The sequence below is a fragment of the Gadus macrocephalus genome, chromosome 4, assembly GCF_031168955.1.
Source record: "Gadus macrocephalus chromosome 4, ASM3116895v1".
Classification (NCBI taxonomy): Eukaryota; Metazoa; Chordata; class Actinopteri; order Gadiformes; family Gadidae; genus Gadus; species Gadus macrocephalus.
The window spans coordinates 10,588,755-10,615,409 of NC_082385.1; the positions used below are offsets into that span (position 1 = coordinate 10,588,755).

At 42.8% G+C, this 26,655-nt stretch overlaps 5 protein-coding genes across 8 annotated transcripts in view; 2 read left to right on the forward strand and 3 right to left on the reverse strand.

The window, feature by feature from the left end:
• The window catches only part of npr2 (natriuretic peptide receptor 2), a 41,303-nt gene extending 31,987 nt beyond the window's left edge, over positions 1–9,316 (reverse strand). Inside the window, exons 1-5 of the mRNA XM_060050153.1 lie at positions 8,308–9,316; positions 4,655–4,836; positions 2,480–2,593; positions 1,855–1,990; positions 1,397–1,491 (exon numbers count right to left, since the gene is read on the reverse strand). Of these exons, the coding sequence (XP_059906136.1) occupies positions 1,397–1,491; positions 1,855–1,990; positions 2,480–2,593; positions 4,655–4,836; positions 8,308–9,019 (1,239 nt within the window). The 5' untranslated portion in view covers positions 9,020–9,316. The remainder of the gene's footprint in view (positions 1–1,396; positions 1,492–1,854; positions 1,991–2,479; positions 2,594–4,654; positions 4,837–8,307) is intronic.
• A 984-nt stretch (positions 9,317–10,300) lies between these two features.
• Positions 10,301–15,471, reverse strand: alad (aminolevulinate dehydratase). Of its 2 annotated transcripts, none has more exons than XM_060050157.1 (12): positions 15,374–15,471; positions 14,560–14,687; positions 14,344–14,394; positions 13,633–13,729; positions 13,201–13,336; positions 13,007–13,090; positions 12,449–12,537; positions 12,155–12,210; positions 11,984–12,071; positions 11,808–11,894; positions 11,035–11,164; positions 10,301–10,618 (listed from the first exon to the last, which is right to left on the reverse strand). In XM_060050157.1, exons 2-12 carry the CDS (start codon positions 14,676–14,678, stop codon positions 10,560–10,562), a joined length of 996 nt encoding a protein of 331 aa, XP_059906140.1. In that variant the 5' UTR covers positions 14,679–14,687; positions 15,374–15,471; the 3' UTR covers positions 10,301–10,559. The 2 variants fall into 2 exon arrangements, with proteins under 2 accessions (XP_059906140.1, XP_059906141.1); XM_060050158.1 differs by having other exon boundaries at positions 14,560–14,690; positions 15,374–15,466.
• On the forward strand, positions 15,467–17,571 carry tmem203 (transmembrane protein 203). 2 transcript variants are annotated; one of them, XM_060050162.1, is made up of 2 exons: positions 15,467–15,565; positions 16,020–17,571. In XM_060050162.1, exon 2 carries the CDS (start codon positions 16,289–16,291, stop codon positions 16,703–16,705), a length of 417 nt encoding a protein of 138 aa, XP_059906145.1. In that variant the 5' UTR covers positions 15,467–15,565; positions 16,020–16,288; the 3' UTR covers positions 16,706–17,571. The 2 variants fall into 2 exon arrangements, with proteins under 2 accessions (XP_059906145.1, XP_059906146.1); XM_060050163.1 differs by having other exon boundaries at positions 15,470–15,523.
• Positions 17,572–18,326: 755 nt separating this feature from the next.
• Positions 18,327–25,560, forward strand: LOC132456013 (scavenger receptor class F member 2-like). Of its 2 annotated transcripts, none has more exons than XM_060050154.1 (11): positions 18,327–18,896; positions 19,146–19,204; positions 19,317–19,418; positions 19,912–20,431; positions 20,702–20,920; positions 21,463–21,591; positions 21,829–21,932; positions 22,059–22,173; positions 22,293–22,399; positions 23,124–23,279; positions 23,968–25,560. In XM_060050154.1, the coding sequence occupies exons 1-11, from the start codon at positions 18,781–18,783 to the stop codon at positions 24,987–24,989; spliced, it is 2,649 nt and encodes an 882-aa protein (XP_059906137.1). In that variant the 5' UTR covers positions 18,327–18,780; the 3' UTR covers positions 24,990–25,560. The 2 variants fall into 2 exon arrangements, with proteins under 2 accessions (XP_059906137.1, XP_059906139.1); XM_060050156.1 differs by having other exon boundaries at positions 18,404–18,896; positions 22,296–22,399.
• Positions 25,561–25,928: 368 nt separating this feature from the next.
• LOC132456018 (cytochrome b-c1 complex subunit 9) lies at positions 25,929–26,639 on the reverse strand. The gene is made up of 2 exons (XM_060050165.1): positions 26,461–26,639; positions 25,929–26,247 (listed from the first exon to the last, which is right to left on the reverse strand). The coding sequence occupies exons 1-2, from the start codon at positions 26,599–26,601 to the stop codon at positions 26,200–26,202; spliced, it is 189 nt and encodes a 62-aa protein (XP_059906148.1). The 5' UTR covers positions 26,602–26,639; the 3' UTR covers positions 25,929–26,199.
• Between the last annotated feature and the right edge of the window lie 16 nt (positions 26,640–26,655).

Consider the following 26,655-nt stretch of genomic DNA (forward strand, 5'->3'; position numbering starts at 1 on the left):
CTAACCTACTTATCCTGCCTTGAGAAAAATCACACGTAAAGCAGTTCACAGAACTGCAAAATACACAAATAAATGCCCTGAGAAATGTCAGGCTTTTGGGCCTCTTATGATTGAAAAAGCGAATGTACTTTCAAAGAGACACTTACTTACACTTTAATTATTACAGTAAAAGAGGCACAAGTAGAAAATTAGCCGTCTGCCTGAAAGCGTGTTTTTTTAAGGCTTTGTATCTTGTGGCCCTTATTTCACACCTTGAGATATAAAGTAAGGAACCACAAACTTTTCTACAATGGTCAATGACTAATTGGAGGAACTGGAAGGACTGTTATTCTTTGGCCTTGGAATTATGTCCAATTGAAAAGTATAACTCGATAATTTTCCCTACAGTAAGCTGTCACGGATAGCCAAAGTTAGAGCTACTTGCTTTTGTCATTGTAGCAATGTAGCATTTGCTCTCTGTAATGACCCATGTTACAATATTTATTGATAACTATTCCACCAAATAACCCTTAAACGAGCTGTAGGTAAGAATTGAGTTGTCAAGACAAAGCAGAAAATAACGCAACAGTGCAAGATTCGGAAACTGAACAACCCTAAAATAATCCCCTCACTTTCTGCTCCCTCCCTCCCTATGTCTGCCAACCTGTGAAAAGCTTTACATTTCACACACCTTTAATAGACTGGCAAGATTAACTCTGAACCAATCAGGGCAGAGATGCTCTGATTGGTTAGAAATGAGCTAGGAGAGGCCTGGTACGGCCACACTGCACGCACGTTGGCGTTGAAAATCGGCATTTTTGCATAGGGGAACCATTGGTGTAGGCGCGTAGACGCGTTACACGCGTTAAAGCGCTAGGTATAAATGGTCTCTCACAGAGGCAGGCGCAGTCAACTCAAAACAGATATTCTCACAGCCTATTGAACTCACTAATAACTGACGGATGGTAAAGCAATTTCTAACAAAATAACAGCTCTTAAATCGTACCTACAGCACCTTTCACTTGAGGCTGTTATCTTCCGATGCACGGGTTATCTCTGTACGAATCAAGAAGCCATAGCAGGGCGGTGTCGTTTTACACGCAGAACAGTAAACCAAGCCGTCACAACTATCCTTTCCTTGGCTATAAACCGTCTTTAGTGGTCAGAGCGATTACGCTCCAAATGAGACTATAATAAAGTATGATGAAAGTATCAAGTGGACTCGACAACCAACATTAATGGTAATGTTTTCCTGTTGAAAGTCGCAATGAATGTTACATAAATGTGATAGAATTACATCCTTGAAAGCTTACCTCTAAAATGCAGCTCTCTTATATTCTAATATTCTATATATTCTAAAACCTTAAGTTGTTGACGTTGATGTTACCAGTGTTGTAGTTCAAGACAGTGATCTCACCCCATATTCTCCTGTCTCCTGGTTGGTCATTGACCACACGTTGATGTCTATATCCCGGGCATTGTTGGTGTCTGTTGTAACTAGGCCTGTTACTCCTAGAAAACAAAGACACCTTTCAGAAAATCAGAAGCATTTTCCATTGCCCCCATAACCCACTCCACAATAGAACACCTAATACAATTTGACAACATTCACCACTGCTCGTGTCATCTTTGGACAGCTGGAGGAGAAGAACAGGAAGGGGAAGAAGAAGAAGAAGAAGAAGAAGAAGAAGAAGAAGAAGAAGAAGAAGAAGAAGAAGAAGAAGAAGAAGAAGAAGAAGAAGAAGAAGAAGGAGGAGGAGGAGGAGGAGGAGGAGGAGGAGGAGGAGGAGAGGAAGAAGGGGAAGAAGGAGGAGGAGGACAAGAAGAAGAAGAAGACTAAGAAGAAGGAGGAGTAGGAGGAGAAGAGGTGCTTACCCCAGATGCGGCGGTTCTGCATCCTCATAGTGATATTGATGCCGTCATTCTGGGCGCCGCCCTCGGCCAGGTTCTCCTCCAGGGCCATGGCGTAAAGCACGAAACCGTCGTAGAAGCTCCCAGAAATGTAGTCCATCTAGGAGGAGAAACACGGATGTTAAGAGGTTTTCATTTTGGCCAGTGCATAACACTCGGCAATAATGCCTGAAGATAAAGGAATTTTTGCCGTGGCACACGTTTTATTGACGTCATTTGAAAACAGTGTTAAAGCCTTACAGTAAATCACCACATAAACACGGGTCAAATCCATGTTTCTAAGGACACACGTTTGTACAAAGTACGTAAATTCAACAACGGAGCAAATCGCGTAAAATACTCCCCATACCTCACGCCTAATAAAGGACATAAATGCGGTCGTAAAAACCAGCACAATTCACTTGTATTGTTGTGTACATCATTCACCCGTAATCGCTGACATTTGTGTTAAAGACAATTCCAAACGCACAGCGGGCCTTCTTGCTTTGTTAACAGAGAACCGCAATAAAGTTTCAAAAACGTTTTCCAGCCCATAAACCTTGTGGTTCTGGGCGCTGCTGAGACTGCAGTAAGAGGTCCGAGGACGTACCAGCGAGGGCTCCAGAGTCACACCGAAGTCCTGCAGGGCCCGGGCATGGAGCTTCTTCTGGAAGTCCAGGTACTCTGGGTTGTCTGGCGGCCGGTAGGTTATGACGAACACAGACTGGGGGTGGAAAAACACATAAAACACAGGGAGCAGGCGTCAAGAAAAGGAGCATTGTGTGACGTTCAGAGTCCGTCAGAGATGGTGATGCATCGGTCGCAGAGAGTGGAATATTAGTCAGGGTCGTAGGATATGAACAGTGTTATGCTATGAAAGGTTGACGTTCACATAGCTGTGTCATGCTGCCCACTGAGATGTTCTTATGGAATGAACAATTCAACAAGAACTGTTGTATACAAGACGTTACAGGTTTTTGAGTCTTGCCTAACATATCCAAAACTTGAACATAAACCGAAGCACGGCATTTAATTACAAGACAAATTTATTATGTTTAATGAACTCATCAGATCGCTTAAGGAGACATCAAATATAACGCACTCAGTCGGTATGTTCTAGCATTTGAATCGCACAATCAACCTTTTTATGTCAAGGGTCCTTTTCTCGAGCTCTTCAAAGGCATCAAAACATAATGTTCCTAAAGACATGGGGAGCCAAGGGGATAGTGCGATAAAGCCATCAAACCAATGTAGCTACATGAGGTTCTCCTACCGATTAGCATCACACATAAACTGTGATCAACAAATGTACATGATAATGTACATGATATCCTGTAGGGCATGGCCTTTTGGCTAGTAAAATCTGATTAAAGTCCTTATAATCTATCTCATTACAGGGTTCGGGGTTAGGGTCTCCGGGGACACCAGAAAACACTACCATGCTCTCTGGTGTCCCCGGAGACCCTAACCCCGAACCCTGTAATGAGATAGATTATAAGGACTTTAATCAGATTTTACTAGCCAAAAGGCCATGCCCTACAAGGGGAAATTCTTAGGCTCTGCTTGTGTGTCAGCGCTGAAGAATTAATTAACCGCAATGTCGGGAAAGTTAGCTTGGAACTAAAAAAGGAGGGACACAAACAGCCTCTGTTGTTGTTGTTGACTTGTGACCGACTATTTCTGCATTGACAGGTTTATTTTTTGCGTTTCATTGCCCAAAACAAGAGAACCCTTGACAGTGTCTAACTCTTGTCAATCTCAGAGTCATACATCATGACAGAGACTGCCTTGAAAATCAATCTGATTACATTTTCTTTAAACAAAGCAAAGCCATTTAACGTAATTTCCCAAACACTGTGTAAGTAACTGAGTGCTGTAAGACAAGTGACATTTAGGAATACAAATTGGGATAACGGCACATCTGTGCTCAATTCCGTATTTCTCAACACGCTCATTTTGCAGGACTAAGTGGCTCCTAGTAAGACTGTGTCCTGATTAATTAAGGCTACGCTACAATGAAGCTCCTTGAAAATGGGTGTAAGAGGAGAAGGCTGGGGATGAACCTTTTGGGAAAATCTTTAGTGACCCGGAGGCCGGAAAAAGTGATGAAGTTTCCTTACACACAGACTCTAAAGAGTACACAGCACCTATTTATTCATGGTTGTGATTACCATTGAATGTTTACCCACTCGTGATTTGACATCTGCCACCGCAGTAGTCTGCATAAAACCAGTGAAGAGGCCTCTTTTAACGTGCTGCTCATCCACTTGTTTGGAGGAGAATCTAAGTGTTTAGGATACTGCCCAGTGTGTCGCTCAGTAAGACCTTGCTGGAGCTGTAATATCCTCTATATTGTAAAAAAAAAAATGCACCTGACACGGGACACCTTTGCTAACCATCATCATATCAATAAGCTGAACTCCTAAACTGACCTTCCTGACCCAATCTGATCCAAATCTGATGGGCTAGTTCAGGGGTCAGGAGAGTTCCCAGCGTATCATCAGAGTGGTCCTAGATAATGACAAGAGGTGATATAACAAGCAACATTGTATTTCTCCAAGCCAGCCTCAAAGGATTGTGGGATTTCTGTTTTCTATGGCATGCTTGTAAGTACTCACTATGACTTAACTCTTACAAACTTTACACACATATACAAAAGCACACATGCATGTTTTTGTATGTGCTTGTGTGCATGTGCCTGTGTGTGCATGCATGTGTGGGTGTGTACACGTTTCAACAGTACACGTTTCAGAACGTGCGTGGAGGCAGGTCAGGTGCACTGTACCTTGAAGACTTTAATGGCATCCGTCCAGTCCGGGTCAGAGTTTTTCCAGGGCTTGCGTTCGGTCAAACTCTCTGCAAACACGTCCAGGTAGAAGATGGCGTAGTTCTCAGGGTCGGGGATATCATTCTGAAACAGCTTCATGATGCTCAGGAACGTGTCCAGGGGTCCACAGATGTACACAACTGTAGATGGAATCAAGAGATGGCAGGATTTTAATACCACATCAGATAAGGAAATAACTTGGTAATAACTTGATAACTTGCTGAAGGGTGGTAATAAAAGTGGGCTTTCACTATCACAGTTGTGACCCTTTAAAATAAAGTCTGTTTAAGAAGTTCCAATATATTTGCTTCAGGATCTGTGTATCATTTTAAAATGATAACCTTTTGGGACCAACATTTATCTTTGGCATTTTTCAAACCCTTAAAATGTTAAAACATTTATAATATTTGTAGACTTGCCAATTGGGGGGGCTTGAGTGTAACAGGTCAGAATATACTAAAGGAAAAAAACAGTTTTGAACAGGCAATTACTGAGCATTATTTATCCTTATTATGTTTAATTAGCATTATATAATTCTGTATCTTGCCTCTAAATGGATCATGCGGTTTAGTACTACTTAGAATTGATTTGGTAAATTGAGAACTATATGTGGCAACTTGTTTACCTTCTGTGTAAACAGCTGAAGGCACGCTCTTAAACAGTGATCTTTGAGTAACTCTAGCTCCTTTTCATAAACACATGCAGAACTTGAGCCAGTTTTTCAGTAATCCTATTTGGCACAAACAATTAAACTGTCTGCAAACGCTATATCTCAAGATATTTATTATTATTCGTAGTATTGGTGTCCCCAGGAAACACCGGCGTGAATAGCACCTCAGTCCAACTCATTTCCTATTCCGAAATGCACCGGGAACATGTTGTTTACCAACGTCATTTCATTAATTTACGCTTAAATCATGTAATCATGTAAATTAACAAATCAAGCATCAACACATGACTGACACGATGCAGGGAGGCTTGCTCAAAGACACGGTTCTTCCCAGCCCTCCAGTCAGGCAGTCATTCTAATGACCACACAACATCCTAACTACTCTCCCTCTGCCCAGTGGGAGTTGGACCGGCCAGTCTGGCTACAAGCAGTATTTCCACTCGCAGCATATGCCAGCATTGGCGGCTGCCAGGCTCTCCCGGTAAAATGTGCTCACATGTTGTGAGCCCCAGACCGGCAGCTCGCAGAGTGCTCGCAGAGGCCCTGATTCCTATCTGCCCCAGCGTATAACTCAACCCGTTCCAAGTGGCCCTGCTGACTGCTGGGAGGAGACCAGCAATAACACACAGAAGTAGTGGGGGATAAAAGCTCTGCCTGTGCTCCTGGGCCATGGTACCTGCTCAGGGTGCACCAGGGACTGAAGCAACCACCACAACAAATTGTTTTGGTGTCAATTGTTTAACACTGCATTTTTCCCCCTCCAAACATGTGTAACTCTTGAATCGTATTTCTGCTTGTTAATCAATTTAAAAAATGGATGGACCAAATCTGTGCCAATATTCCAGAGGAATTCTTTACCATTAAGTGACTCATAATAATAATAATCAGTCATTTTCAACCAACATGGGAACATAAAGCACACATTGGCCAGCTCTTTGAATTATCATATGTCAACCAACATGCGTTGCACAATACCCATATTGTGAAGGCCTGAGATTTGTACCCGTTCCCTTTTCAACAGCACACAACACTTGAATAGGCAAACCAATTAGCTTGCCCCGTCGTTTTTTCCAATAGAGCATTGTTGGCTTTAAAAATCAATGTTGGCTGATGGCTAACTCTTTCTCAAGGAAGCTTACATGCTTGAGATCCTATTCAGTAATAATTATTCTGCAGCATAGGCTTCTGTACAAATAACAATCGAGGTACACTATCGATAGTAATGCAAAGCACATAAAACGTGCTTTGGTTTAGATACTGGCAAGACCTAGGCTGTGTGTATTATATTCTGTTAACATTAACCCAGAACTTTTCAAGATGCAACACAGTGATCCATTTTTGCATTCAGTTTTGCAAGGTATCAACCGTTTTCCAAACATCTTAAGTGTGACAAATCCCACTAAGAAGAGCTGGTCCCATACCAATACCATAAAAGAAGAGATCAACAAAAGATATATGAAGATAATACTTAATGACTTCTCAAACATTTGCCAACTGAACAGTGGCTGTTATTCCCCAGAGGTGTGGGCCTACCTAACCTGACCCTCTCGTTAGCCTCAGACCCCCGGTCCAAACAAAAGGCACCCATGTGGACATTGTCGATCGATGACGCAAGAAGTAAGGAGGGCCGCGGGGTTATCTGACGGGACAGCATTGGCGGAATGCCGAGCCAGGACAAGTCCGGACTAAACCATTACCCTCCGAGACCCCGGGGGGACTCTAACAGGGTCTAGGAAAAGGTTTGGTGCCTGTCCATGGACCATGGTTAACATAAGCTATATTGCTTCATTATCCAAACAGGCGACGTTCGATTTATTTAGTTAATGTTTAACGAGCGAACAAAATACATGTCGATAATTTAGCTTGATAAAAACACAGTCAATAACAGTTGGCAATAACACCCATTTGTGTGATAGTCTACAATCATGTAAGCTAAATTTCTAAGGACTTTTAATTTTGACACGGAGACTAAACCCTGATTATTCACAATTAATATACGGGACTATATTTGTGTTACATTTAAACAGCCCAAAAATTGTCTATATGTGTTACCCCACAAATAAACATAGATCTATATAAGAAGGTTATATCGACATCGTTATATTAATCCCCCATACTTAATTTGCCTAGGCCTAAGTGCATGAACGACCGATATAATAGCCCCATGTTGGATTTAAGCTTGTGTAGGCTATTGATTTGCATTAAATAAAACAGTTTGGACCATGGACCTATGTCTTCTTTCTGCTTATTGCAATGCCACAGCACACAGGAGCATTTTTGAAGTCCAAACGGTAGCTCAATCATTGATGCATTTTCTATTCTCCAAAATGTCTGGCATGTGTATCGATCACACATGAGATGCATCCTCCCCCCACCCCCTTCCCGCACACACACACACACACACACACACACACACACACACACACACACACACACACACACACACACACACACACACACACACACACACACACACACACACACACACACACACACACACACACAATCAAACACACACACACACACACACACACACACACACACACACACACACACACACACACACACACACACACACACACACACACACACACACACACACACACACACACACACACACACACAGTGAGTGGCCAACGAAAGCATAACCCCCTCTTAACACAGGTGGTCCTCCACCAATAAAGCAACAGACTGTCCACAGCCTAAACATTCCTCTTGTAAGTAGGCTATTCCCCGCATCTATTTCTGTCGACCCTGCTTAACATCTGGGAAACCGGGGGGGCGGGGGTATTGTAGGATATTGTAGGTTTAGTATCTGACAACCTCCTGGGTCAAAACAACAAGACATGGACTAAATGCTATTCTTTTTTCTCACACATCAAAATAAAAAGTGTCCAGCTCATGATGCTAATTGTATGGCGCTATTACATAAGGAACTTACTTCTTCCATTTTCCTTCATACAGGTGATGAGGTCCTTGTACTCTTTGCTGTGGGCCTGGTACGGCTGGGCTTCGATCGTCACGTTCAACTCAAATTTCAAATTTAGAAATATCCCCTCCGAGAGAAAGTAGTGGGGTCGGTCGTCCTGTCTCAGGTCGTGGAAGATCACCACCGCCCGAGTAGTCCAATTGAAGTGGGAATGAAGCATGCTCGCGAACTCTCCCAGTTTGGTGGTCGACGGTCCGGTGCGCATGATTGTCCGGTACTCTTCCCGCTTATCGAACCCGTACGCCGGGCCTCCGGCCGTTATCAACGGCAGCTTCCAGTGAGACGCGAACCTCCCCACCGAGGCGAGGGGGTACACGCATCCCGGTCCGATGAACACATCGGGACGGATGTAAAGTTTGGCGTCCACGGCGACTACCTGCGCTTTGCTCTCCACGCAGGAGCCCGCCACCGGGTCCTCCGTGCTGAAGTTTAGGATGTTCATGGAGCGGCCCACGAGGAGCCCGTACTTCTCCTGGAGGTCCTCACGTGCCATGAGTATCGCCGGGAAAACTCTCGCCAGAGCCCAGGGGTATTTTTGATAATTGTCTGGAAGCATCACGGCTACGGTTATGTTAGTAGTCCGGGGCGGCGCTCGACCTTTTGCAAAAGGTAAGCAAACCATTGCCACTAAGAAACAGTATCCCATTTCGTGTTTTAATCTCATGGTTTTGGATTGGTTGTTTTTTCCGCGCGAGAGTTCGAGTGAAGAGATTTCCCTCCACGAGCTCACCTTTTGAAGTGAGTATATCCCACTGTATATATCCAACAACTCTCTTTTAAATGGTAATAAAGTCAGCCGCCAACAACCAACAACCCCTATTCCAACTCATTTTAGCTTTAATCCCGGTAGCATCCTTGTGTGGGCTAATATATTCCCTAAATCCGTTCTGTTGTTGTGGAGCAGCTCTTGAGCTGATGTTGAACAGAGTCTCCCTCTGAGAGTGATAACATCCATCCAGATGATTGGGACTTAAATCACAGCAACCCTCCGCACTCCCCCTATACGTCACATACAACTGGTCCTCGCGGCACACGGCAGAGGCGCCCCCTGTCGGCGTTGTTAAGAAACACTGTTTCGTTCGTTGCTTTAAAGTTTAAACGGAAAATAAATCCCACAGTGCAAATCATTTTTGGGTCAGGACGAAAGAGTAGAGGTCTGACAACACCCAGGCCTCTCACACTTACACAATGTCACACTATTCAGTGTATAAAAACACACAGACAACACACACACACACACACTGACCCAGCAATGAGACACTGTTCAAAGTGTTTATTTGCATGATTGATAACCTAGGATAGGGAATACACAGCATCGGGTTATAAACACAGATGGCATGTTAGCTCCCAGATGAAATTCCACTGAAATAGTATCAATGTAGGCCATGATAGCAGGGCAGTTTTAAATATTGAACACATAATAAGTAACATGCCAATATAATTCGATTTTTTTCTTTCAATTATGTTAACATTATTCGTTGCAGTTGGAGAGGATGGGGGAACCAGATAACATGGCTGCTGGTCAGGATTTGGCCCACAAGATGCTGATTGAGGCTATCTCAGACCATGGCCCCAATGTTTGTATGAAGCCACACCATCACAATTAAAAGGACCCCATACAGAGCGGCTGCCAAGAGTCCCCTGTGTCAGTCCCAAACGTATACTCGCCAAACACAAATCCTGTGTTTCCTGGAACAGCTTCAGTTTGATAATCAGGACTTTTTAGGGTTGTCAGTTCTAGGAACTTGGTGAGACTGACAGTTTGCCATTCATGTCCACACAACAGCATGAGTCAAGCAAGCGATCCCAAATGTAGTTCTTGACCTTAAAAATACTAAGGCCTGCCATGCCTGCAGAAAAAGGACCCTCTCTGCCGGAGTTCAGACAACCAAAGGGAAAAAAAGCATATTCAATTGAACAAGATATCACCAGGTCAACAACATAATAAGTTTGTCTTTTGTTGCGTTTTATTGGAAGTCAAGGAGGCTACAACAAGATACATTCATATAACACTCAATGACTTGGCATAAAACAAAGGTTATTTTTTAAAAATACTTTGGTACGGGATATTTTTCGTCAGCTTTAAATGCAGGATAAATATTTAAAATCCTCCCATTTGACGGTATGCATTCTGTCTTCTTTTAAAATGGATTCTTTAATTCTTGGTCCACATTGTCCTGCCGCATGTCCGATCTCTCTTGCCTTTACTCTTTCAGCCATCCTAGCAGCTGAGGTGTGTAGTAGGTGATGATGATGTCAGCGCCTGCCACAGAACACAGCCAGAATGAAACCAAGTTCAAAAGACCTTTGGTCTGGTTATTTTGCTTAAAATTAGCAGCTCGCATCCGACAGAGACAAAGGGTATATACTGAGAGTGAGTAGGCCTACAGTTTGAGTATCTACTGAGAGAGTGAGTAGGCCTACAGTTTGAGTATCTACTGAGAAGGTGAGTAGGCCAAAAGTTTGAGTATCTACTCAGAGAGTGAGTAGGACTACAGTTTGAGTATCTACTGAGAGAGTGAGTAGGGTAGGCTACCAGTTTGAGTATCTACTGAGAGTGAGTAGGCCTATAGTTTGAGTATCTACTGAGCGTGAGTAGGCCAACAGTTTGAGTATCTACTTAGTGAGTCAGTAGGCCGATAGATTGAGTTCCTAGTGAAACCATACAGCTGATCTCACCTGCCCTGCGGAAGGCCGTCATGGACTCCATCACGGCGGCCTTCAGGTCGAAGGCCCCGGCCTGGGCCCCGTGCCACAGCATGGCGAACTCCCCCGACACGTTGTACACCGCCAGCGGGTGATTCGGGTGCTGCGGAGACACCAGTCAGTTCAAGCATTATTCATACAGTGCTGGATCACTTTAGGTCAATACAAGTTACAAAACAAGTACAAGTTACAAAACATGGCGACCACGAACCAGCAGCTAGCTCCACCTGGAAACCATAAAGGAAAACCAAACAGCAACAAACATATTTGTTGAAAAGGAAATTAGATGAAAGCAAAGTAGTCGGTTACATAGAAGTGATATGGATTGATCCGATTCCTAATCTTGTCTTGAAAGAATATATAATAATTGGATTAGATATAAATATGTACTTAAATAATGTTCCTCAATGGATTAAACGCAACCGTTAGCAGCCATATAGCCCTGCCCCTTAATGACAAAAAGTATGACAGAAGCATGCATGTTCATCTATACGGCTAGTGTTTGAGGACTAGCCTAAAGGAGGTTTGGTTTTCCTGGAAGTAGGGACCACAGAAAAGAAGGGAGGAGTCCCCCATCAAGGAAAGGTCCTAGACAAATCAATTTACATTCCGTTATTGGAAAGTAAACAGAAAAACCCAAGATCAGACAGAACAAGTTGATCTGATCGAGTGAGCTCCAGTCAAAGTATGTCTGTGCATTAATTGAATAACATAATTGAGTCACAGTCCAAATAATAGTCAATTACCTTGTCTTTGACCTCTCTCACAATGTCCAAATACGGGAGTCCAGGTTTGACCATCAGCATATCAGCTCCTTCTCTCACATCCCGCTCCTAAACCATTACAACATCACACAGTCATGTGTCATTCTTTGCACAAAACATACAATATACATGATCAAAAATTCTGCATTAGATCTTACCACAGCCCGCAATGCCAGTCCCCTGGCACCAGGGGGCAGCTGATAGCAGCGTCTATCTCCAAATGCAGGCTTGGACTGGGCAGCATCTCTGCATGAAGCCACACATCAACAAATTAACCTCACTGTAGGCTGGGTTTAGGCTATTTGAATTTCGGAATGTAGCACACTTACCTGAAAGGGCCATAATAGCATGAAGCAAACTTTGCACTGTAGCTCAGCACTGAAACCTTAAACAAATAAAAAAACACAATTATGTCATCCATTTTCGATCCATGATTTATTAGTTATTTTCGACTTGTGATATTCCTTTTGTAAAAGTTTTTTTGCGAACTTTTAGACGTCTGAATATTGAATATTTCAAACAATTTAAAGCTGTGGTCAAGTGTAACAACATAGTATATTACATAAGATAACAATAATAGTTTGTGATTTTAAGTTAGACATTTTGTGCCTGCTCCAGCATACCTTGTTGCCCATTTCATTGGACATCAGTGCTTGTTTGATAGCCCTCACCCGTCCATCCATCATGTCAGAGGGGGCGATGATGTTACAGCCTATCAGAGCGAAACAGGAAATCATATACCCAGCAATGATGTCATCTCTACAATATCATGAATAGGGTCAGATAATTGTCAGATTATCTGACCCTAATAATCTGATGGCTTCCCGATTGCAATTAAATGCAACTCCAAATTTCAGAGAAATTTAATACATTTTAACATCCTCATGTAAAATATATTTATTTTTGGAGAGAACCTTTCGGCCCAGTCTATGCCATGTCCCTCATTGACATCCCATTTCAATGTTAATATGCCATAAATTCTGTTAATATTTGGAATGCTTTAGAATCAATAAAGTATTGCAATTATCTTTCAATTACCTTCCGAATAAATTAGCAACCGTTATCACCATAACACAGAATGAAACCATTGATTAAGAGAAGATGTTCCGCACAGGGATAGAGGAATGGACATTAGTAATGCTTCAACTGAAACACATGTGGTAATATTAGAGAGTACCGACCAGCCTTGGCGTAAGCTACCGCCACCTCCCCTAGACGTATGCAGCTCGCGTCGTTGTCCAATGTGCCGTCCTCACGTAGAATACCTGAAACGACATCATACACCACACTCATCAATACAGCAGCAGCACATGCGACAGTTGTTAGCGGCTGTGTCCATAGAATAGAAAACCCTACACATTGAGGGTGCGCATACCGCAGTGTCCGTGCGCTGTGTACGGACACAGACAGACATCGCAGGCGATCAGCAGATTGGGGAACAGAGAGCGGATCTTCCTCACGCCCAACACTGCTGGCGTCTGGTCCGTGTCTGCCCCAGATCCTCGGTCATCCTGGTAGAACAAGTGGTCACACACAATGAGCTTTGATTATGTGCAAAAAACATGAAGAGACGATCCAGGGCCAAAAATCAATATTGTTTTAAATCAAATATGTATGTCTTTTTTGTGAATTACACTGAACACCTACATATGTATCCATTGACCAGAAAACCTTTGACTCCTAATGATTTAATAATGTACAATAAAACAATGTAAAAAATGTCCATAGGCAGTAAGTAATGAGTAATTACAAACCATAGTATCCATCAAAATGATATAAACACAATTCCCAGTAAGGGTGTCCTTACCTTTTCTATTTTTGCCGGCACACCAAATATCAGCACGCATTTTAAGCCGTTTGCTACAAGAGGCTTCAGCATTCCCTCAAGCTTATTAACACCATACCTGGGGATTGAAGATCACACATACAGTATGAAAAATGCTGATCAATAATGATGACGTTTTGATTCAACCATACTATATTTGGGTTTATCCCGTAATGTTAAGTATAGAAAAAGGCCACTTGCTCAGGCTTATAGATCCCTTCTGACGATGACTGAATCATATCATATTGTGATCATGCAGTTAAGGTTGAAAACCTTTCCCAGAGATATTCCCAAGCTGAGATGGATGACTGAATCCAAAAGACACAACATGGAGATAAAGGGAGGAAGTTGTAGATGCAAATTGACCTAACGGATTCCCCTCTTATCTGCGTTCAGCTCTAGTAGTTGGCTTTGGGTCCACCCTTGACTGTTTTTATCTAAACACAACAGACTTCGACTACGGGGCTTCTCATAACAATAAAATTACATCTGTTGTGTTTTCAAGTCAATTTTACTGATTAAGGTAAGGTCTTTGTTAATCATGTAACGCAGTGTAATGTTGGTGATAATAATCAACATGACACTCGACAAATCCTTCTACACGTGAACCCAATTGAAGTCTTCATTTTTATGTTTATGTTTCAAAAGAAGGATCATATTTATTATAATTTTCCTTATGTTTACGACCCTTACCTGGCTTGACCTGGAAGGCTTGAAATGGGCTCTACTGCATCTTCACTGTCTCTGTGAAAGAAAAGGCATTTTAGAAAAATTACAACTTGGTCACATCTCCAATGAAAGTTTATCCATAAACGACTTTCCTTTTATGTTTTCCCAACTTTGATGATGGTTCTATGTAGACAAATTATCTTGATACAATTGAATTATATTCTAAAAATAAATATTTACGTTATGAAGATTGGGTAGATGAGGTTTTCAGGTCTTAAATCTGCTGCACATGACTGCCAGTATCTCAGTGTTGGGTGAAAATAACCACTGTGGAGCACAGACTCGACTGGCGTCTGCATTTTAGATATCGGCTGGAAAATAAAAAAGAACAAAGAGTTAACCAAAAAATAAGGCATTGACATACCTTGCAGTGTAGGCATAGCACATTGTGTCCACGGGTTTCTGTTCTGGTATCACCAAGTAACCGTGAAACCGGCTCAACCACGCGGGATAATGCCTATCCAAAACAGGTTGCGACCAGACTGTCCCAAATAGGAACACCATGTGTCCCGATATAATAATAATAACTGTACATATATAACAACGTTATTCTTGAAGAGGGTTGGAGAATTAGGTGTTAACGTCTCAATAAATGTAAATATTGACTAATATATAACAACATAATTCTTGAAGGAGGGTTGGTGCATTACGTTTTACCGTCTCAATAAACATAAATATTGACTAAAATAAGGACTATTGCATAGTTTAAAAAACCATCTACAATATAATCAAATGTAAATCTTTTTTAAAAGATCCAAGTTTAGAAAAAAACTTGTGAAGGGCTTTCAGAGTATTACCTTGTTATTACATGACTCACAGGGAAATACAGCACTAGATAAATACAAATACAGTAACAATTTCCGCAGTATGTATTGATTTTATTGTCATAATTAATCATACTCTATATTGTAAAACTCCTACCAAATGCTGAAATAACGTGTGCATACAAAGGTGACTTATATTTAGGCTTAATTAAGCAGAAAAGTGTGCCTACCCTTGAAAAGTGTTCTACCGGATTCTTCCTTCCTTCCTTCCTTGCTCCAGTTTTCTAGTTTATGCGGCAGCTTGCGGCCACCGTAGGAAGTGTAGTGAGTTAAGATCTCGCGAGAGTGTACTGACGACGAGTAGTAGACAGCTCACCAGCGTAAGTCATATTTTAGCTACCACATAAATGGACAAAACGCAGGTAAAAAGCAATGCAACATCATAACGATTTACTGCACTATAAACCCTACTGACATTGATTTTGAAACTTTAATTGAATACGTTTCATTGCTCAACGTCAGTTCACTTGGCTGGGTCCTAGCACTGTAGTGTTGAGCTGTATTAACGTAATGAACTGTAGTGTTGAGTTGCATAAAGGAACTGTAGTGCTGAGTTGTATTAATCAACTGTTACTTAGCCTCTCTGGAGACCAGCTTGATGGGATATCCAACATTACATGACTATATGTCATTCTGATGTAGAAGCGTTCGTACTTCCCCTTATGATTATGCTGTAGTAAGGAGTGTGTGGACATGGCTCGCATGTTAACCTGGCTAAATATGTGTTCTACGTAGAGTAATGTCAGCTGTCTTGCGTTTTAGGTAAATCTTTGCAATCTAAATAGGTCATTATTCTTTTGCTGTCTTTTGCTTTAGGCCCAAGGCCTATGGAGGTACTGACGGATTCTGTATTGGCCTGGTTCTGCAGCCAACCTCCGGCCCCTCTTCGCCTACCAGACTCAAAGATGTAACCTAGACTCCTCTGCTACTTCCAGTGCCTTGCCGTCCAACGTGTCTGCTGTCATTCCCAATTAACCGGAGTCTGGACTGACACACCAGCCCCTGACTTGGCCTCAGCCAATCTGGCCCCTGCTTTCACTCTTCATCCACACCGGTATCTAGACTCATAAAAACCCCAAGCCACAATGCTGTTCTCCCTCAGAGAGCTGGTGCAATGGTTGGGCTTCGCCACCTTTGAACTCTTCCTCCACCTGGCAGCCATCCTGGTCTTCAGCGTACTGGTGGCGCTGCGGGCGGACATGTTCACACCGACGCTAAGCTGGTGGCTGGTGTTTGTGCCGCTGTTCGCCGCCGACGGCCTCAGCACCTACTTCACGGCCATCGTGTCCATCCGCCTGTACCAGGAGAACGAGAAGCGGCTGGCGGTGCTGCGGCTGCTCTGGGTGCTGACGGTGCTCAGCCTGAAGCTGGTGTGTGAGGTGCTGCTGTGTCAGAAGCTGGCGGAGCAGGAGCAGGCCAGGGACCTCTGGTTCGGCCTCATCGTCTCACCACTCTTCATCCTGCTGCAGTTCCTCATGATCCGAGCCTGCCGCGTCAACTGACCAAGCGATCGGCCACTGCCCTTTTGAGATTCGGAGCATAACACACGTCGTTGTGTTCGCATGTTGCCAACCAGCACTGGTTTGGTGTCCTGTGTTTGAGTTAGGTCAATCAAAAAACAGTCAATGAGTAGATGCTATCCTAAGCATTGTTCATGATAACGGACCACGATGCAGCTACTAACACAGCTTGCTCATTTATGATCTGCTCTTACAGCGTTACAGCTCAATTATTACAGTTGTTTTCTTGTTTAAAAGATTTTCTTCAATAGTTCAGTGAACATTGTTAAAGATACCAAAACTATACAGAAAATAAAAGGTAACCCTTGACAGAGATTTTTAGAAATGTTACTCAAAAGCAGTACAAGCAAGTCCTCGCTTCAAGTTTGTATAAATAAGAAACAATAAGGAAAAACAATACCCTGTTTATTATTCAATTGCCCAAAGGATAATGGGACTAACTCAATATCAAATTAAATTGAATGATAGCAATGTATGTATATTTTTGTAATGTAGCAATGCTGATGCCGGTCATTGCATAGCCTAGCAGCTCTCTGATGTGGCAATCGATGCTTCCAATTCACTTGCTTACATTAAAAAAACTCAATGGAAGGGAGTTTTCCCTCTCTCGCCAAACACAGTTTTCCAAACACATGTATTGCCGCTCTTTAAGCGTATTCATTAATTGTGTACATGCTACATGTTTACTGGCCTAGTTTCTTCCTCATGTAAAATTCACTGTAACGCATTCTCTCAGGATGCACCAACTTTATTTATATCCGTATTTGGCATTTTCGTACAGTTGTTATTCGTACGGTTGCTGTCACTTATGTATATTTCTGTAAATAAACAGTCTGTATTTACTTGTTTTTACGTAAGGTGTATTCCATCATTCCATTTGATTTATAGGGGGCTGTATCTGCTTCATCATGAGTAGGTAATGGGTGGATTTTACTGGTCTCTAGATCACAGAGGTGTTGGGGAACAAAGTGACTTTTTGTGTGCCGTCAGTATCTTTTGAGTGATGTCTATTTGGCATGTCTTCAACCAACTTTTCTCCCAATTAAAATAGTCTGAGTTGGGTTAGCATTTTTTATTTACTTTTTATTTTACTGGCTTGATCAGATTTAGCTATGTTAGGAGTCAACAGTTGCTTACATTACAACTTTAGATGCATTTTACTTATTTTCCATTATTTTTGGCTTTACATAATGATCTTGTATCTATTGTGGCCAAGTTCAATCTCAGCTTTCCTAGCTCAGAGTTCCCACTCAACTCTCTTAAAGATAATTACGCAATTACTACCAAGCCCATTTCTAGCAACTTCTCTAATTTATTCCACTAGGTGGTAGTAATACATCACTATAAACAATAATTTTGCGGTAGGACTTCTGTGTGTGTAAATCCATACTTTTTTGATTCGGTTAAGATCGATGAACATGAATAACACCGATGCTCAAATGTGCCAGAAAAAAAAAGATGAATACCCACTAATTCTCTCTTTAGAGCCACATATTAATATACATGGTCTTCACAGACACAAGTCTACATTTTATAAATTATTTACTATAATTAGGGGGATCGGGGTAAACATTAAAACATTCGGGGTAAACATTCTTGTGGCTATGACCTGCTGTCAGAGCATGACTCTACCTTTACTTTAAATCACTATATTCACCGTTTCGAAGACACACAACAGGGGTGTCGTAGGCCTAGGCCTATCATTATGCGTTGTGAAATGATCAGTCTTCAATCACAACAACACACGTTTCAAACCGTTCGCATTCTTCACAAGTGATTCAGATGTAAACATTGTTGAAAAGGTACTGTGAATAGAGTCTACTATCCTATATTATCCCACTCATCTCCATAGTGTCCAACCTAACGCCGCCTCCAGCTTCTATTGGACGTTCTGTCCGAGTAGGGAGGAGATAGGGCAGAAAGTACCCCCCAGCATTGAAAAGTTCTGGCGTTAACCCTGGATTGATGTAGGACTGTTTAACATATCTTTGACCAGCTTTGATCTATATTCACATCGTCCTATAGAGGCTACATGTGTGTATGAATGATGCTGTGATATGATGATGGAGACGCGGGCCGTCAGAACAGCGTTGTATGTTGCGTGCGCTCTGTTATGTCTCACTCGGTGTCACGGAGAGCTCAATCCCAAGGGTAGAAATGTCTGTGAGTACATGTGAGTATTTCTTTTTATTATATTTAACCTGATTAAAAGTCTTATGTATCTCTGTTTTTTCTTAGGGCTGTATGAAGGATTTTGACAATTCAGCTGACGGCTCCTGCGCCAGCATCCATATGCAGGCTAAAGATGTTTATAATTCTGTCGTCCTTTCCAGTATAACTTTATAAGTGTAAACATGACGCTCAGCGGCAAGTAAAGAAATTAGTTAATGAAAAATATTGATACCTGAACATGTCTCCACAGTCCTGGACATTTCCAGTGCTGCAGTGGTTGGAGACATGTGGCAGACGAATGCTCAGCGGGTAGGCTCAACATCAAACGGCCATAACACATGGGTTATTCCGATGCGATTTGTAATTGTTGCTTGTTATTCTTCGCCTTCCTTTAATGACGTCATAAGTATTGGTATTTCAGCAATATGTGAAGGAAATTTCACCTGCGTGGAGAATGAAGTCTGTGTGCGTCCCAATGAATGCCGCTGTCGCCATGGTTACTTTGGAGCTACTTGTGATACGAGTGAGAAGAATATATTTTATCTTTTCATTTTATTCATTCACGTTGGTCCTCCTTGTTGAAGATTGTCTTCTACAAATTGTATTTGCTTTAGACTTAACATGACTCATTAGCTCTGTTTGGAGTCTGGATTGCAACTTTAAATGCATGTCAATGTAATTGCCAAGCTTATGTTTCTTTGTTTGACAATCATATACGTAGCGTAGGCATTATTGTACCCATTATGGCCTGGCTCAAAAACGGTTAATCGCAAGCATTCTCAAAGTTCCCACCCAGTTGTGTTAAATCTCAGACAGGGGGGAGTGGATATGGGGCTACAACCTGGGATGTAGACATAGAACAGTTTTGAAATGATTATTTTTGGGTTTCGGTTGTTTCTTCAATCATTCAATAGAGGATCACACTGTATTTCTGTTTTCATACATGACATTATCATTGAAAAAAAATATTGACTCGAAACTCATGTCATGGACACCTCCTCCCCATGTCCTCACAGAATGCCCTGCCCAGTTCTGGGGCCCCGACTGCAAGGGCAGTTGCCCCTGCCATCCCTACGGCCGCTGTGACGACGTGACCGGGGCCTGCACCTGCCAGCCTGACCGATGGGGCGCCCGCTGCCAGCTGTCCTGCCGCTGCCGTCAGGGCACCTGCGACCAGGGCACCGGCGTGTGCACGTGCCGGCCGGGCTTCTGGGGCCCGCAGTGCTCCGAGGCCTGCGCCTGTAGCGGGGACTCGCAGTGCGACCTGGCCTCGGGCCGGTGCCACTGCAACGCCGGGTGGTACGGCCGCGCCTGCGACGTCCACTGCGCGTGTAGCGGCTCACCCTGCGAGCAGCTCACGGGCCGCTGCCAGTGTGATGAGCGGCGGTGGGGCGGGCAGTGCGAGCGCACGTGCCTTTGCTTCCAAGGACGCTGTAGCCAGGCCGACGGCTCTTGTGCCTGCAGGCCGGGGTTCCGGGGGAAGCACTGCAGGGAGCCGTGCCCGGCGGGCTCATATGGGCAGAACTGCAGGAACAAGTAGGTGGACCTAAGTGTTGTCCTCAAGTTAGAGAAAGTTGGCATAATGCGTTGCCCACATAGGGTCCATTGTCTTTATAGCAATGAAATTCCCTTTGTGGTGTGGTGGGTTTGTACACTCCATCCCATAATGTGTGAACACCTTTGAGTGGCCAATCTTTGTCTATTCCTCACTGTGTTCAGCATAAGCGGTAGCAGCAGTATGTATCCCCCTATGTTTTTCCAAAGTCCCACATCTGTGTGGCTGTGAATGCGGCTGTCTGTCTGTAGGTGTGGCCACTGTAAAGGCCAGCAGCCCTGCAAGGTAACAGAGGGTCTCTGTGTAACCTGCGACCGGGGCTGGAACGGCACGAGGTGTGACGAGAAGTGTGCCAACGGCTTTTTTGGAGAAAACTGCCAAGAGGTGTGTCCGGCGTGCAAAGACGGACACTTCTGCAACCGCATGGATGGCACATGTCCTCACTGCAATCCCGGCTGGATAGGAGAGAGGTACAAGAATAACCATGACTTCTTACATAAACTTCTTTAAAGGCGCAGTAGGGAAGGAGGTTCAAGAGCTATAATCTGAGTGTATTTTTTATTTAAGTAATGGCATTGCCATCCGTCAGCAATTGGCAAATACGCTGTGAGAATATCGCTTTCAAGTTGGCTGGTCCTACATTTATATGAGACAATTAAGATTTTAAACTGTTCCCGGCCCATTCCTGACCAATCAGGGCATCTCTTCCGGTACATGAAAAGCAACATTTGTCAATGGTGGAGAAAGGGAGACAGCAGAGAGGGAGGGGATTTTCTGGGAGGTTTAGTTTCACAATCTTGCACCATTTCATTCTTTACTGCTCTCTATTCTTTTCTCTCTCAATTCTTACCAACAGCACCTTTAATCAAAACTTTTTTAGTCTAAAATGATTATGTCAACACAATAAAGTGAACTTTTATGATAGCAACAACAAGGTCTTATTATGATAACCAATATTTAATCTTACCTGTCAACAGATGCGTCAACTATTTGAATCTTTTTGTATCCACAGGTGTGAGATCAAGTGCCCCAATGCAACATATGGGGACAACTGTGTCAGCGAGTGCCAGGACTGCTTCAATGGCACATGCCACTTTGTGACGGGAGACTGCGTCTGTGACCCCGGCTTCCATGGAGCGTTGTGAGTTATCCAATGATCAGAGAATTAGAGGGGCCAGGTTATAGCTTCTGAATCGCCTCTCCTTCCACAGAAAATCAGGATGATTATCAGGCTTGTACTAAAGTATTATAAGGCTGAACTGATTCATTAGGGATACATGAACATATTTATTAACATACTCATTGGATTAATGACGTGCATGGAACTAACATATTCAATAATAAACCATGTATTTTATTCTGTGCTTTGTCCTTACAGTTGTAACGCGAGCTGTTCTGCTGGTCAATACGGCGTAAACTGTAACCAAACATGCTCCTGTTATGACAACGACTGCGATCCAGTGTCGGGAAAATGCAACCTAAGTAAGTGTACCTTCCCTCTTTTAATTCCCATTTTCCCATTTGAAATGACTACACAGACTGTTTTTTTTTTTACGATGAGCGTGATGCATTATCTTGAATGGAGCCTTCCGACGCTTGGTCCTCCAGAAAGGAACCAGAGAATGGGCTTAGTGGCCGCTGGGCTGCTGTTCTGCCTGCTGCTCTTACTGCTGCTGTGCCTGCTCTGCTGGGGGTTGCTGCGCAGACATGTATACATCGACAGGTAAGACAATATTGACTAAGTAGGACCACAGGAATGATGTTATCAAGTATTTGTCAGTTGTTTGTCTTATCACTTATACAAAGTTTAAATTAAGTGGTTTTGTCTGGTTTCTGTTGAAGCAGCCATGAGAATAAAGCCAAACAAAGCCTCTTTGGTGGATTCACAAGGATAAGTTATAAGCTGCCTCGGGTTCCACTGCGAAGACAGAAGCTGCCCAATGTTCTTGGTAAGGATACAGGTTTTACCTTCAACAGCTGTCCAATGACGGTACACTGTTTTCATGCTAGCTGTTCATTGTATGGACATGGGTTTTACCATGAACGGGTGTCGTTTCAGGTTTAAACTTAAACGGTAGTCCAATAACAATGTTTTCATGAAAACTGTTAAGATATGCAATGGCCAATGTTGCAAAATGAAGCAATTGTACTTGATAATATCTAACATTCAGAACAGGTATCATTTAACTTACCAGGTTGGAAAAAATCTCACCTAAATAATTTTTTCCCAAAAGCAACAGTCCCACTTATGTATACCCATTCAGTCATTTCAAACACACACACATTCCAACAAGGGCCCCTGTGGACCATTAACAGGAAGTAGCAAAATTACCTCAAACTGCAGTTCTTTCCTCCACTAGGCATAGAGAAGGGAACAGGAAGATTAAGCTTTTCTGTAGAGCAGTAATAGTTGTAACACTCTTACTAAATGAATACTAACTTCATTAATTGTAATTATATTTTTCAAAATAATCACCAAAAATCATATATGACAGTATATAGAATATATATGGAAAGGAATTATTGATTTGTAATAGTGGGAAAGTAGTGATATTTCTTGCTGGCTTTTTTATTGTAAGCTTTGTATGTCTGGCGGCTTGTTGAGCAGAAGATGATATGTATATGGAACGATATGTATATGGAATGACTATAACATACACTCATGTTTTACAGTATCCCACCATGACCCTGAAAACACGTTAGACTGCAGTTTCATCGAGACCCCCTCCCCGTCTACAGGGGAGCAGCCAACCCCTTCCTGTTCCTCAAGAGGATCACGCTACTCGATGGAGACCACAGAAAACAGCCCTGTCTGCTCCAGCCCGCATGGTAAGCCTGTAAAAGACTTGCTTGTTCGCTGCCTTTATTGGTTCAACATTTTATAGGCGTTCTGGTTTTTTACTCTTTACTTAACTCAGCTCATTTAAGTATACTACTCTTAAGATAAAATTGGCCTAAAAACTGATATCCTGTCTTTTAATTAAAGCAATGAACTCTTGACCTGAATTATCTTAAATTGCGGGAAGTGATTGTTTACAGTGGAAGGAAATAATCGCCACTTCATCAGGAAGCATCGTGTCCAAGACGCCGAATTCTCAGCCATTAGGTTTTTTCGGGCAAGTTGAGCTGCAACTAAACAACAATTAAAATGATACAGACTGCTCAAGTGTGGACCCTGTGGGACACAAGAATGCATATCATAATCAAGTAAATAACATCTCTCATGTCCGGACAAGGTTAGGTTTCTTATTCTAGAGGGGCAATTAAAGATATTCAGTCCGGCAAACTTGTACGATTTAACAAAATAAATAATATATTTGTGTTATTAATAAAAAAAGAAAATGGTTTTGAGGGTTTGACTTTCAATCATTTAAAGTCAAGTTACTAAGTCGCATAACTAGCTAAATTGAGAACAGCAGTGCCCCCACTCCACCTACGGATTGTTAGTTTGATACTTTTTCTCAATGGTGAATGTTTTAATGTCCGTGTTATTCTGCTCTCTCAATGCCTCTTTCAGAAACCGCCAAGGAGAGCAAATCAAACGCAGAGCGATTCAACAGAACAGAGACCACATTGTTGTTGTCTGAGGACGATGAGCTGGAAGCCCAGACGGATCACGTCTACGAGGTCAGCCCTACGATAACAGAGCCATGTTTAGACGACCCCAGGGAACTGACCTACCACACTGTGACCAAGAACCCTCCCCGTTTGGGCTGTGCACCCCCTGGCGGACCCTCGTTGGGGTGCTCCGTACCCCCGCCAGCCCAACAAGAAGGTGATGGCGCGACCGACCCTCTTAAAGAAAACACAAAAATCATTGCTGCAGGAAGGGTTAAACCCAGGCCTCCGGACCCGTCCACAAAGCCCAGGGGATCTTGGATCCACCAATCCATGAGTCCGAAACCAAAGATCCAGGCGGACAGCGTTCCACTCGGCACAAAGAGTACTGAGAGGAGAACGGGTACAGGGTCGGTCCCCTCTACTGTGACTCTGAGTGTGGAGGAGCAGGAGACCCTGGTGGAGCAAAGCACCTCCACGAGAAGCCCGTCTGGGTTTCTCCCACTAGAGCCCATTTGCAGGGCGGTGCAGAGCGTTTTGAGGCAGATAAGACATACGGACGGAGAACCTGCGGCGTCCAAAACATTGTCTGGAAAACATCCAGAGGGCGCAGAATCCAACTGTGAAGTTGTTCCACCACGCGGCATGAACCCCCAGCCGAAGAACCTGGTTCTGAAGAAGAACAACCTCGAGAGCGGACAGGAGAGCGGCAGGTCGTCTCAGCCATCGGCACGGAACAAGAGGAAGCAACCAAGCCAGGCGGGGGCCCAGGTAGGCTCCATGAGAAGTTCTCCGGTTCTGACAACGAGGAGTCCACATAATGGAGATTCGCTGCCGAGGAAGGCTGACAGCCCAGGGAAGGAGGGCTTGCGGAATGTACGAAAAGGTACTCCCACACATCCGAAGACCACGACGAAAAAGCCAGTACAAATAAAGAATCCTCAGGAAGGACATATATATTCCAAAATCAATGCAAATTAATAAAGACGAGGCAATATCACTGCATTTGATCAATACCAAGAAATCAATAATCCTAAAAGTCAGAAATATACTGTTATAAATATATGAATATTCTGACACGTTGGATTTTATTGCAGGGAAAGCAAGGCAACGCAGTGCTTCATACCTTGACCCTGGTATTATAGAATCTGTACCAACAATGTTTTGGAAACACTATTGGCCTTATATTAGGGAAATGTAGTCGTAATTTTATTTTAAAATTTAATAAAAATCATTATCAATTCCATATTTCTTTAGTTTTACCAAAGCAAAGTTTCGACAAATGTTTTAAAATGTACCATATGAAGCCAAACTTCAAAAGGGTTTGATAAACTAGAGCAATACTGAATTGTTGTGCAGATTTGTCACATTAGTGTACAACATATGCCGTACATACGACCTGCTTGGTTGGATGTCGTAGAGTTTAAGGATCAGTGTATTTTTTTTGTTTTGTTTTGATGTGTGGTACTTGCATAAACTCTTTCAGAGACAGCTGCACTGATAGATGGATGTTAAACCTCATTAAAAGGTTGGTTAAATTAAAATCAACATGATTGTTTCACAGCCAAGATTACTTAAGAATCTATTGTGGGGAATGAAGGTTTTACATATTCAATAATATTCTGGTGCAACAACTGCTCAGTCTTTTCTTCTGCCTACTTTGTTGATGGCCTATTTGACCAGGTAACATGCAATTGTAACGCTTATGTTAAGATATCTTGCCATGTTAAATAAAACAAATGTATTTTATTCTTAACCATTACATGCTTCCTCAAACACTATGATTGCCTTAGTTGTACTCGTTTGTTAACTCATACATATGTGTTGTATAAGTTTGTATTTCAATCAAAAAGTCATGTCCTGAAAAACAGTAATATGGTCTGCTCCTATACTCATTATGAATAAAACCATTACACGATCTTAGATTTACAAGTGTGTTTAATTTAACAAGTCATGGAAACGATTAGGGATAAGGGAAAGCGAGACAAACTATGACAGAAGAGCGGACAAGTTGACCGGCCCAGTGAATCCATCTGGGTTTTGTTCTGCCCAGTCTATAAAACTTCAGCCAGGTGGGTCGCAGCCGTCCAGTACAGGACCGTCCCAACATTGTCCACATAATCAGGGAAGAGATGCGTGATAGGATGGAGCATTAGAGATGAGCAGGGCTTCTTTGCAGTAGCAGGACATCTTACTCCTCCTTCACCTCGTATTTGTGTTTGATGTGGTTCCAGAGTTTCTGAAACAAAGCGACCATAATAAACTTTACAGACCTCCTTTGCAAGTGTGCCTTTAACCAATACACATGGTGAGACATATAGATTGCCGTTACTTTGCGTTATCTGCAGTGATGTAGCTAGCTACCTGCATGTTAATCTAAAGCTAGCGTCCGTTCGTCCTCTACATGGAAGGTCAGGTTATGAGGCATTAGCTGCTTAACGACCACACTCACCCCCCGGTTCAACTGCTCAAACACAGCATCACCACCTTGGTCGAAGATGCGTTCGAAAAACACTGCTCCCACTATGATAGTGACAGCGAAGGTGGACGTCCTCCGGAACAGCAGGCTGTAGACGGTCTTTGCCAGCGCCATGTTGAGATCAGAGTAGAGAGTCTCAGGGAAAGCGGAAGCCCATAAGGTTCAATT

Coding starts and splice junctions, on each gene's coding strand:
- alad (XM_060050157.1), bottom strand. CDS start 14,678: ATGCAGACGCCAGTCGAGTCTGTGCTCCACAGTGGTTATTTTCACCCA. Junction 13,337..13,632: donor TGCCGGCAAAAATAGAAAAG/GTAAGGACACCC, acceptor TTGTTCTACCAG/GATGACCGAGGATCTGGGGC. Junction 12,072..12,154: donor TGCTATTATGGCCCTTTCAG/GTAAGTGTGCTA, acceptor GGCTTCATGCAG/AGATGCTGCCCAGTCCAAGC.
- tmem203 (XM_060050162.1), top strand. CDS start 16,289: ATGCTGTTCTCCCTCAGAGAGCTGGTGCAATGGTTGGGCTTCGCCACC.
- LOC132456013 (XM_060050154.1), top strand. CDS start 18,781: ATGATGATGGAGACGCGGGCCGTCAGAACAGCGTTGTATGTTGCGTGC. Junction 18,897..19,145: donor AGAAATGTCTGTGAGTACAT/GTGAGTATTTCT, acceptor ATGTCTCCACAG/TCCTGGACATTTCCAGTGCT. Junction 19,205..19,316: donor GGCAGACGAATGCTCAGCGG/GTAGGCTCAACA, acceptor TTGGTATTTCAG/CAATATGTGAAGGAAATTTC.
- LOC132456018 (XM_060050165.1), bottom strand. CDS start 26,601: ATGGCGCTGGCAAAGACCGTCTACAGCCTGCTGTTCCGGAGGACGTCC. Junction 26,248..26,460: donor TTGAGCAGTTGAACCGGGGG/GTGAGTGTGGTC, acceptor GCTTTGTTTCAG/AAACTCTGGAACCACATCAA.